The sequence below is a fragment of the Penicillium chrysogenum genome (assembly GCF_028827035.1).
Source record: "Penicillium chrysogenum strain IBT 35668 chromosome Unknown utg000002l_segment0_segment0, whole genome shotgun sequence".
Classification (NCBI taxonomy): domain Eukaryota; kingdom Fungi; phylum Ascomycota; class Eurotiomycetes; order Eurotiales; family Aspergillaceae; genus Penicillium; species Penicillium chrysogenum.
Genome location: NW_026622750.1, coordinates 2,482,087 through 2,495,356, shown reverse-complemented (window position 1 = coordinate 2,495,356; position 13,270 = coordinate 2,482,087). Strand labels below are relative to the sequence as shown.

The following is a 13,270-nucleotide window of genomic DNA, read 5'->3' as shown; positions in this document are numbered from 1 at the left end:
ACCACCCGGGTCCCGACACATACCCCAGTACCCCAGCCCAGGTCTTCACCACGTCAAAGAACCAACTATCGAATCGGACTCGGACAATGCCAAGTCCACCCCGTGCCTCACACAGAGAACACCATTCCATTGTGCAGATTACAGAGGAACGTCGCAACCTAAACATCAACCTCATGACCTCTCCGCCAAGATAAATCTGGGGGTTCACAATCGGCAAGACAGGTAGAACAGGCAGATCAATGATCTACCCGGCGGTGCACAGTGCAAGGAGACGGCCAGTTGCTCTAGCCCACACCGGAGGAATGCTTGGCAACAGCGCGAGGTGAAGCAAACTGCCAAGACCTAGGCATTGAATCTTCAGAAGTCGCCCGGTATGACTTGACCTGGTATGGAGTCCTGGAGAACAATAGTATTTCCGGGGTGACAATACGGGGTAGAAAGAGCAAGGGAGGAGAGTTCTCCACAAAGGGGGTTCAGGTTCAATGATTCTATTTTGATACACCCCCTTTCTTGAAGAGCTCTTGGCACTAAACCTCTTCGATAACCATCCGCTCTGTGATAGGGTTCCACTCTCGACGCCAAGCACTGTGCGACAGATAGCGAATTCCCAAAAACGAATTCATTGACGCCTGGTATCGGTAGTGCCGGTTATCGAATGCAATGTATGGGGGAATGGCCTTGCCAAGGGCGATCATGGTGATCATGCCAACACCATGAGCTTGCATGAGTACAGTCTTGGCACCACTCTTGACTATTTACGTGCTATTGTTTATGCCAAGCGGTCGCACCGAGTGACAGTAATGCGATGAGCTAGGGGTTGCAGTGGCAGTGTTCTATTATTTGGCTCGGGATCGACGGGCTACAGCCTTGGCCGTTTGACTCGGTCCGGTCCGATTGAGATCTGTAGCCTGGGTGTTGAAAGCCGGTCTATGCACTGCCCATTACCTGGTTACTCGGATGCCTAGTACGGAGTATGTTAGCACGAATTCTTGTGCATTGTACATGGTACCTATAGATAGTTATGCGGTGTACGATGTATACACTTCACCATTGGAAACAGGATACGATCGACACTGTGGCGTACCTTCACCTCTTCTATTACAGGCATACGGCTTATAACTATCTCAAGACCTGCATAAACAGATATAGCAACCTCTCATAGAGCACCAATCCAACTTGGCACACGCCACTTTGCGCAATATTGCGGCTCTTGCCATCGCTATAAATGGTCATCCCTGCGAATCCACGTCAGATGCGCCCGAACTCTTCAAAGTTCAAGGCACCAGAATACCTGCGACATTTCGATTTCGACGCACGTATCGCCACTATTCAACATGGCAGATGCAAATCTTCTAGAAGTGCTTGATAATCAAGGACCCCCACCTGCCCATGGACCTCCTCTCCGCTGAACATGGTTGGCCGTCACGTTTGATCATCGGGTGCGAAATCCACTTGCCAATGATCGTTTCAACATGGGTACATAGGAAACCCATGTTTCGAAACATGGCATCGGATGCCGGAAAATTAATACTTGAGTGAGTCTGCAGACCGCAGTACGGAGATGAGAACATTGAATCCGGAAGGGTCGCATATAGGTGTCAGCAGTCGGGGAGATACTGTCTAGCCAGTAATATGAACATCTGATAATCTCCGGTCGCATATACAGCCCAAATGACCATGATGCAATTTTAAACCCGTGGACACCTCGCACATGACACGGCGTTGATTATTGAAAATTTGTATATCAATCTATGGGGTGATGATAGGGTGCTTTCGCAGGTGCCGAGATGCCACGGACTGAAACATATACTAAGCTGCAACATTGAATTCAGAACCAGAACCAGAACCTACAATATTATCCAATATATTGTAAGGTGTATTCCGTACGGAGGATGTACATCGAAGCGGCAAACGAAACGATGTTTCCAGCAGTTTCATGTTCATCGCAATAACCCCAACCACAAAGCATCTAACCATGGAAATATCCATCGATGATCACCGAAAGAGGGAGGAGATGGGCACTATTAGCGTTCTCTCGACAAAACACAACTACGTCATCGCGCAAGAACCTACAATATACCGTTCTATCATTCGCTCGATCGCCAGCCAATCCCTGTGCAATATGATGCCCGTTTCAAGCTGGGGCCTTTTGTGTAGGCGACTCGAGCGGTTATGAGAATACAAGGACGGGATTAACCGGTCTGTGGATGAAGTTAATATCCATATCAGCGATGCGCTTTGTTCGACCACGGGTTCCGAAATAGGGGCTTGTGCTTCTAACTTACTTTCAACATACAGTATACAACATACGTTTCAGATGCTTATTCGACTCTCCGCACTAGTGACATCACAGGAGATGGGCATGATATGGTGGTCGAACGCGTGTCTGGTTGCTATGGCAGCTCTTGCTTTGATCGTGACTTGCATTAGTTATACGGTGTTTTCCGAGGTGGTTCTGCGTCGATCTACTGTACGCCGGTGCTTGTCCTATACGATGTACGACATAGGGCTTGTGATACACAACATATTGATGATATATGGCCGTGCGATGAAGACAGTCAATGTTTATTGGTGATAATGTGGGGTCTCATTGTTGGGGATCTTCGTGGGAGATCTATCTTGGGGCCCCTGCTGTATAATGCGGCACCTGCACTAGAAATGATTATTTATACGAGAAATTTCATTGATGGAATCATAGGGCATGAGGATGATTCTTTTTATGCTCAATACTGCGCTAAGATAGTCGGACCGTTTTTTTCTGATTCGATATCATCAGCATGTAGGGAGGCACAACTACCTTATATCTCCCTAAGTTGGAAACCAGAGTTACGGTCAAAATACAACGCATAGGCGCTCATATGGGTCATTAAACCGTTCCTTATATTTTCCTTTCATGTTACTGCATACGAAACGAGATTATATCCAAAAAAAAATCCCTTTAGCATCATTTCAGTTGTTGTACATGTGTCACTAACCTGCCCTGTCCCTGGATTTGATACTACATAATATGAGTCACACATCTCTCTCTGTCTATCTCTTGGGGCAGTCAAGTTATTGCGCATCTGAGTAAAATGTCTGTTTGCAACATCAGTTTACATCATGGTACCACGCAGCAATATTCAGCATTTTCCCTCACCGAACTTGTAAAGAATCCTCCCAACAACTGAATGAGCTCATTGATTCGACTCGCGAATTGCACACAACAGATACATACAGTTTACTTAACAGTTCATCTAGGTCGTCTTGCTTTTGTGGCTGCCGCTATGTGCATACCAGCCAGTAGTACGCCTTGCCCTTCATTTACCGATATACCGAGGCAAAAGAAACAGTGGTCATACTAGGACACTCGCACGAAACTCAGGATTGAGAGATCAAGGATATGAGTCAGATGGAAGTAAGCGAGTATCTCTGATGCTCTGTGCACATATCCCATGAGGCTGAGGGGCCGGGGGCTGGCACATCCGCTTCCATTGTCGGCCCCTAGTTTCCTTTGGGTTTATATGGCACAATTATGACATACTAAAATATTGAGAAAAGGGGCCAATTGATGCCCGTCTAGTCACTTGGATAGAGAAATTGCGGTTAAACGATTATCAGCCTTAGGGCGCCACAATCAAGCTTACTAGTCCTCTTTGATAGATGCCCATTCCCTCCCACAATTCGGGCTGAAAACCTCCGCCTTTAGTATCTCTAACCCAACTTGCCATCCCAACCTCTAAGCAATGGAATATCCCACAACATCTCCTCGCTCGTTTGCCACCTCTTATGTGTCCAACCCCCGCTTCCATCGCTCCTTCACGATCGAGCCAACTCCGACTCATGGCCCTCTCAATGTGACTTACGCCGACTACGGCCGCGAGCCCGATGAGAACGGAACTACTCCGACACTACTCCTAATGCCGGGCATGTTTTCATCTCGGTATATCGGAATCTGTCTGCACACAATCGCCGAGAAATGGGGCGTGCGCGTTTTGGTTGTTGATCGGTAGGTGAACCTAGGCTTAGTATAACATGAAGCAAGCTCATATCGTACATAGTCCCGGGATGGGAAATTCCACCGACGTGGCGCTATCGCAGCGAGTTTCCACCTGGATCGAGACCGTCCCACGGCTTTTGGCACATTTAGACATCCAGCATGTTTCGTTGGCGTCGCATAGTGCTGGCACTATTTATCTGTTTAATACCCTCTATTATTGCCGGGATATCCTGTATCCCGAGAAATCGATGGTCAGCCTTCTTGGTATGTTGCATTTCCACTCTGTTCTTTCTATATTGGATGGACGTATTCCAACGCCAAGCTCAAGATCTAACCACACGATAGCGCCGTGGGTCGACCCCGCCAAGTCAGGCATTACATCTATGAAAATGGCCCAATATATCCCTACTCCAGCCTTCAAGCTCTGGAATCGTATCCCGCGTCTCTTTCTCGCCAATGATGGGTCTGCGACAGCGACGAGTGGAGCAATGATTGCTAAGCTCTCTGCCTCCTTCCCCTCAAAGAGTGGTGATGACCAGGCACAGAATCGTCTCTACATTGCGCAGAACTACGGGTTAGACCTAGACCAACAGAAGGAGATAGACTCTTTGATGATGCAGGGGATGTTCAAGGAGAACACAGTTGGCTCTAATAGCGAGGCGATGCAGTGTCTGCGGAAGGAACCTGACACATGGGGTAAATGTGAAGACTATAAGGTCTTTGTGCGCGAGTTGGTTGAGCTCGAAAGAGCGAGAGGTGTGGCGCCATTGAAAGTTCAGGTATTCTTTGCTGAGTCTGATAGCATGATTGGGAAGAAGGGTCAAGATTATGTTGAGACATGCTGGCATCAAATGGATGATGGGGACTTGGGTATAATTGAATTTGGTTCGAGGGTGATACCTGGCACTGACCATGATAGCTTGGTCCCGTCTGCAGAAGTGTGGGAAAGCATTTTCAAGAAAATGCAAAGAGCAGAAGACGATAGCTCAATGTAGTTCTTGGAATAGCCTTAGCTTTTTGATATGATCCGATTACCATTTTTCCGCCTGGTTTCAAAGGCTTGTTTTCTAACAGATTGAGTATTTGTTTGCTATTTGCAAGGTATAAATACCCTTGCGTTTACAAATTGAGTGGACGTTGTTGGGACGGCCCTCATCCTCTATGGATGCCTCTTTTCGCTGGCAGACTAAGCGCTTGTTTGATTTATGCGGCCTCTAGCTATAAAAAGGCCTTCTTTTGCTAGTTTGAATACAATCTCTTCCTTCTCCATCTCCCCAGTGCATGGTAGGCTATAAAGCTTCAACAATCATCATTTCCTCTTCTTCTTCTGCCTCTCCTTAGGGTAGATTCTGTGGAGAACCATTAGAAGCAAGACACTAATCTCATCGCACAGATAACATCCAAATGCGATCCAACGGTTTCTCATGTTTTACACGGAGGATACATCTGATCGATCCCTGTCATTGATTCTGAAATTATGCAATGCCTTATATCGAATCTTCTAAAACTGCCACCAAAACCATCCGAACAGCACAATCGCCGTCAGTCAAGCAGACGCAGCGGCCTAAGGTCATAATTGGTAGAATATCTGAAAGAACAAAAGAAGATACACCAAGACAAAGCCGTAGAGAGATCTGGTAAAAAGGTGCAGAAAAAGTCGCAGAGACTCGGACCTCCTTCAGTGTTCGATCCTCTTCTCGCCAAGAGCAGGTGGTATGATCCGCTGATTCGACGAATCCGGAGAAAGGAAAAAGAGCAGAAGATCTTATTTCCATTTCCCAGCATCTTCCGTTCCCTGGGCGACTCGCTTCGCCCCGTTCTCAAGACCTGAGCTTACGTTACTGAGGGCATTCCCAATCGGCTCGCCAGCGCTCCCCGTCGCGCTTGTGATGGTATCGCCGACACCTCGCCCAGCAGTTCCTGCTACTCCACCCACTGTGCGAGTGACACCGCCGAGTGTGTTTCCAAGTGTGGAGGTGACGAATTTGGCAGCTCCGGTGGCGCCTTTGTCTTGATTGGAGTCGTTGGGCATGACGTGTTGATTGGGGTTTGTGGTAGGTTTCAGTGGGTTTGAAGGAAATCGAGTTTTGGAACGTAAGGAGATAAGATATAGTTATAGGTGAATATTGATGAAAATAAAAGAAACAGGCAGAAGTTATATTGGAGCGTGCGCCCTATGACATCATGGGGTGACATAGTGGCACGTTTCCAGGACTACAATATAGATCGGTTGTTAACTTACAGGGCTGAAAAGAAGAGAATGTCATCAAAAGGAGAGCCTCACATCCAACAAGCTTCATTTCCTGAAAAACGACTTCTACCTCTCCCTCTGCCTTGAATCCTTGAGTATAAGCACGCGAATAACCCTTCTTCAGAAGATCACCAGTAACCAGATGCTTGAAGAAGTGGCAGTAAGAAAAGCTTCTTTCACATAAGGTGGTGTATCGAGGAAGTGCTCCGAACATCCGTTCCTCGTCAGCGCGATCACAGGCATTCATGCTCCTATCAGGGATTTGGGCCTGTGTTGGCTTCACCCCGTATATAGGCTACTAGTCAACAGCGCCACGAAGAGGCCCAAGCTCGTTGCTGTTGGGGAGCATGCTGAAGTCTTCGACAACAGACAATGCTCGTTAAAAGAAATCGACTGTCACCTGTTATAGGCGGCGGGCATCTTGGCAGTCACCTATTGCAGGTGCGCACATCCTTTTGACAAAATCAACTGTCGTCCGTTATAGGCGCATGGGTATTTTGATGATCGCCCATTACAGGTGCCCACGTCTTCATGTCACAAGGGCGCATATCCCTTCTTTTTGCCTTCCCAAGTCCAGCGGATGGTACTAGTCCTGTTGCGAATTCGCAGAAGGGGTCAACCGCATGTCACTTCAAAAGCAACGTAGAATATAATTGTGGCCAAGTCGTCCATATGAGCTGGAGGAGCCATGTTCCACCAGCAGTACCTAGGCATGCTTGCATCTTCAGGAATGACCCACAGGATTTCAAGGGCCCATTCGAGATGTTCTCGCTTTTCAGGTACGTGAGACACCGATCATCGCAGTAGGCAATTGTCAGGAAAATCTCATGATCATCCTGCGAGACAAGGAGGAATTCTATCAAGGCCGGTCAGGATATGGCTCCTGGCAGTGCCATCTCATCAAACTCACCGAGAGTGGCACTTTCGGTCTTGGTTGTCGTTGTGCATGATCCGTGCAATCATCTCGCTTGTCTCTTGCTATAAAATACCCAGACGCTTATCTGGATCTCTTCTGTAGATTTAAAACGGTCAGTTTCGAAGTCAGATGGAGATTTGGTAGGGTGTGGAGAGTGGGCTTTGGAGTGACAACTTCTCTGCGCTTGCGTCCTATTCCTGGTCCTCTTCGGGCACGTTGGGCTTGGAAGGAATGGGAGTTTTGGAGGCCTCAGAGAGTTGGAGGCAGTCAACATGTAAAACAATATAGCTTTTTTGCTCGAGAGGTTTCTGGGAATGCGATGTAAGAGTAGGAATCTCGGAGAGGAAATGTGGCGAGGCTGCAAGTGCGCTCCTGCCCTGGAAGGTCCTGCATTACATGGCAGGTGCGTTCCTACATGTGACGTGATCCGGTACAGCCAGAAGACATATTGACACCTTACAGAACGATCCAATCAATGTCCCACCCTCTACCCCACGGTCTCTGAATGTGCGAAGCCATATCCTGACGCTGAGATCGATGTCACCGTCAACAATACCATTGGCTCCCGGAGGCATCCAAACCTTTGCCTGAAAATGAAACAGTCAGCCTCCGGACGGATACAATCGGGGCGAAGAAAATTACCGGCATCAACTTGAGCTCATACACGGGCAGTCGCGGCCCAAGAGAGCATCAGGTGGAGCCAAACTCCGTCACCACCGTGGTCAAGGGCGGCCGGAGGAGCAACAACATTTCCAGCTCCATCACCGGGAGCTACGGGACCGGCCACAGCCGCGCCAGCTCCCGCATTATCGCCGCCGGCCGTACCACTATCGTCACCGTCACCATCGTCTACGGTCCACCTTGCTAGAGATTCTATCGTGATTGCGTCTCGCCGTGAAGCCTTTTGTGTGCTTCCTTCTCGGCCTGTAGCTCAGCGGCACTCTGCATGACTGTCTGCGTTGATCGGCTGCTATTGCCGGGCCCGACTCAACCGCCTTGACGCACATCACTGACGACGGAATTCGTAGGTAATTGGTTAGGACCGGTTACGGAGCTGGGATGTTTGAGCTAGATTGCGGAATAGCAAAGTTGCCGTAAACCTCGTAGTGAGTATCTCGATTTGAACTAGAAGAAACCCAAGCTAGACTAGCAGAAACCCGACCCATTTAGTTGCCATGTAGACGTTCTCAGTCTGACAGCTTTGTCCCGTTCGGAGGTGTCATTTGGTGAGCTGGAAGAAACACGGCAAAAGCAGTTCGATTATCATGAACAAAATCGGGGACAGAAAGCCCTGCCTGTCAAAACGCGGTAGGGGTATCATTTCATAAACAAGGAAAGGTCATAAGAAAGAAGTGAAAATGTGAGAAATGTGAAAGAAGAGTGAGAAAGAAAGAAAGAGAAACAGAAAGGAAAAATAAAGGCCATTTTAGAGGCGCCGAATGCCTCGGCGGCCAGAACTCTGGTGGCCCTGGCGTACAGAACGTCGCTGAGAAGCAGGTTTGCGGCGGCTCGTCTGTTCAGTGTTCTCTGCCAGCTTGGCCTTCTGCTTCTGCGCTCGCAGCTTGCAGGCTTTGACACCACGCCACCATCGAGTAATCACCTCACATGCCAACTCCGCCTTGGCCGTGGCGGTACCGCACGCGTGCTTATTTCGTCGTTCTATAAATGACCGCCATGCCCGTTGAATAACGATGGCGGAGAAGGCACGCTTTAAGGCGGAGGCCACAGGATTCCCAGCAGGTGGTGAAGGTTCCATCCTTTTGGGGACTCTGACGACATTTTCTCGAGTTTCACCTAGAGCCACTCGCTTCAGTGGCTCTATTTGGGCTTCTTTTGGCTTGATTGTCATGCATGCTCTGCGACTAGTGTTTTGCACGACTGGATGGGCCATTTTCGACACCGGTGAATGATCTTCTGATTTGCTTTTTTTGTTGGTGATGACGGGAGATCCAGGGGGCACGTTTTCCTTGCCGCCACCTGTTCCAGGGACATCGACTGTTGTCGCCCTTGTCTGGAAAAGCTTAAAGTTTTGCTGAAGCGGAGCTTTGCGAGTAGATCCAGCCAACGGCTTTTGTACCTGGTGTCTAGCACGTTGCGACTTGAAGCTGCTGATCTCAGCATCGCCTGAAATATGTGGAACAGTGTCTTTGATTTGCCGCTTGGGCGGACTGAAAAGACGCCTGAAGCTGATGGGAGTAAAGTCATCAGACGGAATGTATATTGTATCACATCGTGTTGAAGACACCTGCCTCGACGAGCGGGGTGTCGGACCTTCGTCGGGAAGACCTGACATGATGTCGAGGCTTCCTAATAAGATGTGAGATCTCATGCTGAGAGGAAAGCTGGCTCAATTATTTTGAAAGCGAGGGAATGTGTCGGGATTGTTGTGCAGAGAAGCGGTGAGGTCAATCAAGGGATGGAATCCAACGCGGGGAAGACGCGGGGTGAGGGTTGATGTTATCAACAAGCTCGGGCAACGGTACTGTGGCGTATCAGATCAATAGAGATCGAGAATCGCGTGTCTGGAACACTCGATTGCTATGAGACCCATGTTGACCTGTGGACGGGTTGTCCAGGGCAACACGTGGGGGTCAACACGTGACAGTATCAAAGTATCGGATGAAATAGGAATAGGAGGACCAGATCGGCTCTAGATAGAATGTTCTCTCCAGTGCAAACCAGCAGTCCCACCCTTCATGCGAGAGTACATTCTAAAGTCTTCTTCCCTTTCAGGGCTTGTTGTACGTTCTTACAGATGCAGATCTGTCAAGTTGGATATGGCTCTAGTTCGATACATGCACTTGTCACTCCACCGAGGCGGATTTGGATCGTGCGATCATGGTGTTACCAAAGCTGTCATCAGATCAGCCTTGGTTTCATGAACTTCCTTCAACAGGTGCGTCACTAGCCGGTCACGCGTGATGCCCGGGAGCCCGGCTGATGGGAACCTAGCTTCAGCTCCAAAGCCCTGCATCACTTTCGGGTATGAGTTAGTTGTTTCCCGCATGCGGGCTGAAAGGGTCTCAACCAGTCGCTGCATATGTTGTAACTCGCGTAGTGTCACTTGCGCCTGAATACTCAAGCCCATCGCCTGGTCGTCAACCGAGTGGTCTCCGATCGTGACAGGCTGATGAACCACCCTCTCCAACGATGCAGGGCCCTGGTTGGGCGCACTATTTATGCTGTGCCTAGAGGAACTGCTGTGGCCATCTATGAAGCACGCGTGGATCATCGCGCGGTACCACGCAATTAACCGGGAACAAATAATTGCTAGGACCAGCTGGTTCTGTGGGCGGAGTGCGCAGGCACACTGTAGCATGTGGCAGACTGAGATGCCTGCCTCTTTATTTGCTTTAAGGACAGAGCCAGACATGCGTGGCGATCCGGCTCCGTTGGTATCATAGCTGCCGCCGTTTCGGCGGGAGACACAACTGGTCTGGGGGATGTGGAGCGAGCGAAGGGATTGTGTCGCAGTTATTATGCAAGGAGTACGATGTTGTGCGAGGCAAGAAGCTGCTACAGTCGATTGTGGTGATGTTTGTAATGGAGTGAGGATTGAATCCGGAACAGCGGATAGTGGTGTGGAGGGATCGGGAAGCGTGGAGCAATCCAGCGTCGGTTCATCATGAACGTCAAATCTATCGGAGCCCAGACAATGTATAGGACCAGGCCAGAGGTCAGGAACAGCTCCAAAAGACATGGAGTGAGTCCCTGCAAAAGTCTCAAGATATGTATCGGGGTCAAGATCGACATTCAGATCGAGATCTAGGTCGTCTATTGATGCATCTGCGAACAGACCATCACTGGACTCCACAGATGGATGAAATAGACCATCATGGGCGGTACACTGGGCGAATATGAATTGCCGGTCGTTTGCAAGAGACATCGAGTCCTCGGCGCTTGGGTTATCAGGGATTGAGGCTTCCATCGCATGGTGGTACTTTTCCCCTGATTGCGCCTCAACCTTGGCTTTGATGCTCGGCCCGGGTGGGGCCTAACCCGATTTGTGCTAGTGCTTACTCTACGCGTCGAAGGATTTACGAGGTTACATCGCGACGCCAGTTTCTCTCGGTCTCTAACTTTATAAGACATCCCACGATTCTGAAAACAAAATCATATCCGGGAGCACTACCTGGATAATGCTCGAAGTGTCGATTGCTCCACAGCTTCACTTGCATACTTCTTATATCTTGGCAAGGAGGGGCGCAAGTGGGTTGCAGGCGGAAGCAGGACCAACATCTAGGTAAGGGAAATTGAATACAAAAGCTATGCAAAGATGCGACAAAAAAAAAAAAAAAAAAAGGACTAGCTAAACTAACTAACTTGGGAATTATTTAAATCAGCCTCTGTCTATCTGCAGTCTTTTCATGACAAGCAGGGGCCAACGCCATGAATCGCAGCCGCATCCAAAGTTCGCGATCGTCCAAAAGCAGTCTTCCCAATACCAGCTCTTCGTTGCAAACCCCCAAACTCAAAGATTCCTGTGACAAATGCTCTGCCTCGAAACTACGTTGTACTAAGGAGAAACCATTCTGTACCCGCTGCGATAAGCTTGGATACACATGCTTTTACAGCCCAGCAAGACGGGCTGGTCGCCCCTACCGGTCAAGAAACCAGCTCCCAGAGGATAGAGACAGTGAAGAGTCGAATCAGCCCTCTGAAGGAGATATAACCACGACGCATCTCGTAGACGAGAGCGCGAGACTCTACTCCCGCTTCAATGGTTCCTCCATACCCATCGGTGCGACATCCAATATCTCAAACTCAGATTCCACTCCGTGCAATAACAAAACGGCAAAACCAGACCCCAATATCGCAAAAGACTACGATAGCTCGGATCCGGATTGCATGTTAGTTGCTCTAGACATATTTTCCGAACTAGAAGTGCCAGCAGAGCAATTGAGACGAGCATCCCCCGTAGACGCAAGCCTTCTCGGGACAACTGCACAAACCATTACAGCAACTTTCCATCGCCTCTCTACAATTTTGACCTGCCCTTGCTCTGAGCGAGCGGAGGTGGGGATGCTCATTTCGGCAATTTGCATGTCTATCATCGACATGCATGCCGTCACAATTTCAACCTTTGCGAAAGATCAGCCTCCCACTGGGCTGCCCAGCCAACAGACGCCATGCGAGAGTTCCAGTGCAGGGTCTCGTAGGTCGCCTGAACATGAGGCTATTGCTATGCGGGCTTTTACAGAGCTTTCGGAGCTGGCCAGGTTCATTGTACAGCTTACTGAGCGCTATGACGAAGGCAACGGGGCCCTAAATAGGAAGGGTCTAGGAAAGGTATCGGAGCTGCCAACAGACACCCTGCCAGGAATGGCTACTTGCCTGCGAGAGAGGTTTCAGCAAATCGCGAATGATGCTACTCATTGGTTTGGATAGATGTGGATCTCCGTTCTTCAATGTGGCGGCTCTTTAGTCTCCACTTTTGGGGTATTCCAATCTTGTATTCAAGCGGCCGGTTAATGGCGATCTTCTGAGGTAGGGTTAGGCTCCATTCACTTGCTTACACTTTCATGTATCCAAGGCATAGGGAGAGATAGAAGCTTTTTGTGGACAAATGGAACTATTTCAATGCGAGGTCTTTTGCCTTCATGACATTCCCTTATTTTTATTATACAGGAGGAATAAGAGTTTTCAACCGTATCATCTTTGTAGGTGATGAATTATTTCTCTCGCCGAAACCAGTATGTATGTAGCAGTCCGAAGATTGTGATTCTACAATGGTGATACCATAATAAATGGCACGCATTGAAAGATGGTTGGCAAAAGGGGTTGACGTGCCAACATTGTCCTACTTCCAATTCCGGAATAATGGATTACAGGGACAGACGGCCGCTTATGCGGCCTCTATACATGATTATAAACACTCGGATAATTTGAATATCCAGTTAGTTGAGAAGCACAATTACAGAAATTATCAGACATCACAGGCTGGTGAGGTCCGAATCGAGAATTTTAACGGCTGTCACCGTCGATATTGGCGGGTAAACTCACTGGGCGTGGAGTATAGCTCAGCTCAGTTACTTGGGGAGATGACGCGCCTACTAATAGTCAGAACATGTTTCGGAATTTCGATCATATGCATAGTCTAATCTACTCCAATTGATCAATTGACAAA

The 13,270-nt window shown here is 48.8% G+C and overlaps 6 protein-coding genes across 6 annotated transcripts; 3 read left to right on the top strand and 3 right to left on the bottom strand.

Annotated features, from left to right (window-relative positions):
• Positions 1-3,722: 3,722 nt before the first annotated feature.
• Positions 3,723-4,971, top strand: N7489_004504 (alpha/beta hydrolase; the record flags this gene model as incomplete). Its single annotated transcript, XM_056710256.1, has 3 exons — positions 3,723-3,985; positions 4,038-4,240; positions 4,322-4,971. 3 exons carry the CDS (start codon positions 3,723-3,725, stop codon positions 4,969-4,971), a joined length of 1,116 nt encoding a protein of 371 aa, XP_056568677.1.
• Positions 4,972-5,741: 770 nt separating this feature from the next.
• On the bottom strand, positions 5,742-6,008 carry N7489_004503 (uncharacterized protein; the record flags this gene model as incomplete). The annotated part of the gene is made up of 1 exon (XM_056710255.1): positions 5,742-6,008. The coding sequence occupies one exon, from the start codon at positions 6,006-6,008 to the stop codon at positions 5,742-5,744; it is 267 nt and encodes an 88-aa protein (XP_056568676.1).
• A 1,531-nt stretch (positions 6,009-7,539) lies between these two features.
• On the top strand, positions 7,540-8,011 carry N7489_004502 (uncharacterized protein; the record flags this gene model as incomplete). Its single annotated transcript, XM_056710254.1, has 2 exons — positions 7,540-7,546; positions 7,746-8,011. The coding sequence occupies 2 exons, from the start codon at positions 7,540-7,542 to the stop codon at positions 8,009-8,011; spliced, it is 273 nt and encodes a 90-aa protein (XP_056568675.1).
• A 558-nt stretch (positions 8,012-8,569) lies between these two features.
• Positions 8,570-9,436, bottom strand: sha1 (putative calmodulin-binding protein Sha1; the record flags this gene model as incomplete). Its single annotated transcript, XM_056710253.1, has 1 exon — positions 8,570-9,436. One exon carries the CDS (start codon positions 9,434-9,436, stop codon positions 8,570-8,572), a length of 867 nt encoding a protein of 288 aa, XP_056568674.1.
• Positions 9,437-9,979: 543 nt separating this feature from the next.
• On the bottom strand, positions 9,980-11,071 carry N7489_004500 (uncharacterized protein; the record flags this gene model as incomplete). Its single annotated transcript, XM_056710252.1, has 1 exon — positions 9,980-11,071. The coding sequence occupies one exon, from the start codon at positions 11,069-11,071 to the stop codon at positions 9,980-9,982; it is 1,092 nt and encodes a 363-aa protein (XP_056568673.1).
• A 461-nt stretch (positions 11,072-11,532) lies between these two features.
• On the top strand, positions 11,533-12,531 carry N7489_004499 (Zn(II)2Cys6 transcription factor domain-containing protein; the record flags this gene model as incomplete). Its single annotated transcript, XM_056710251.1, has 1 exon — positions 11,533-12,531. The coding sequence occupies one exon, from the start codon at positions 11,533-11,535 to the stop codon at positions 12,529-12,531; it is 999 nt and encodes a 332-aa protein (XP_056568672.1).
• Positions 12,532-13,270: the final 739 nt, after the last annotated feature.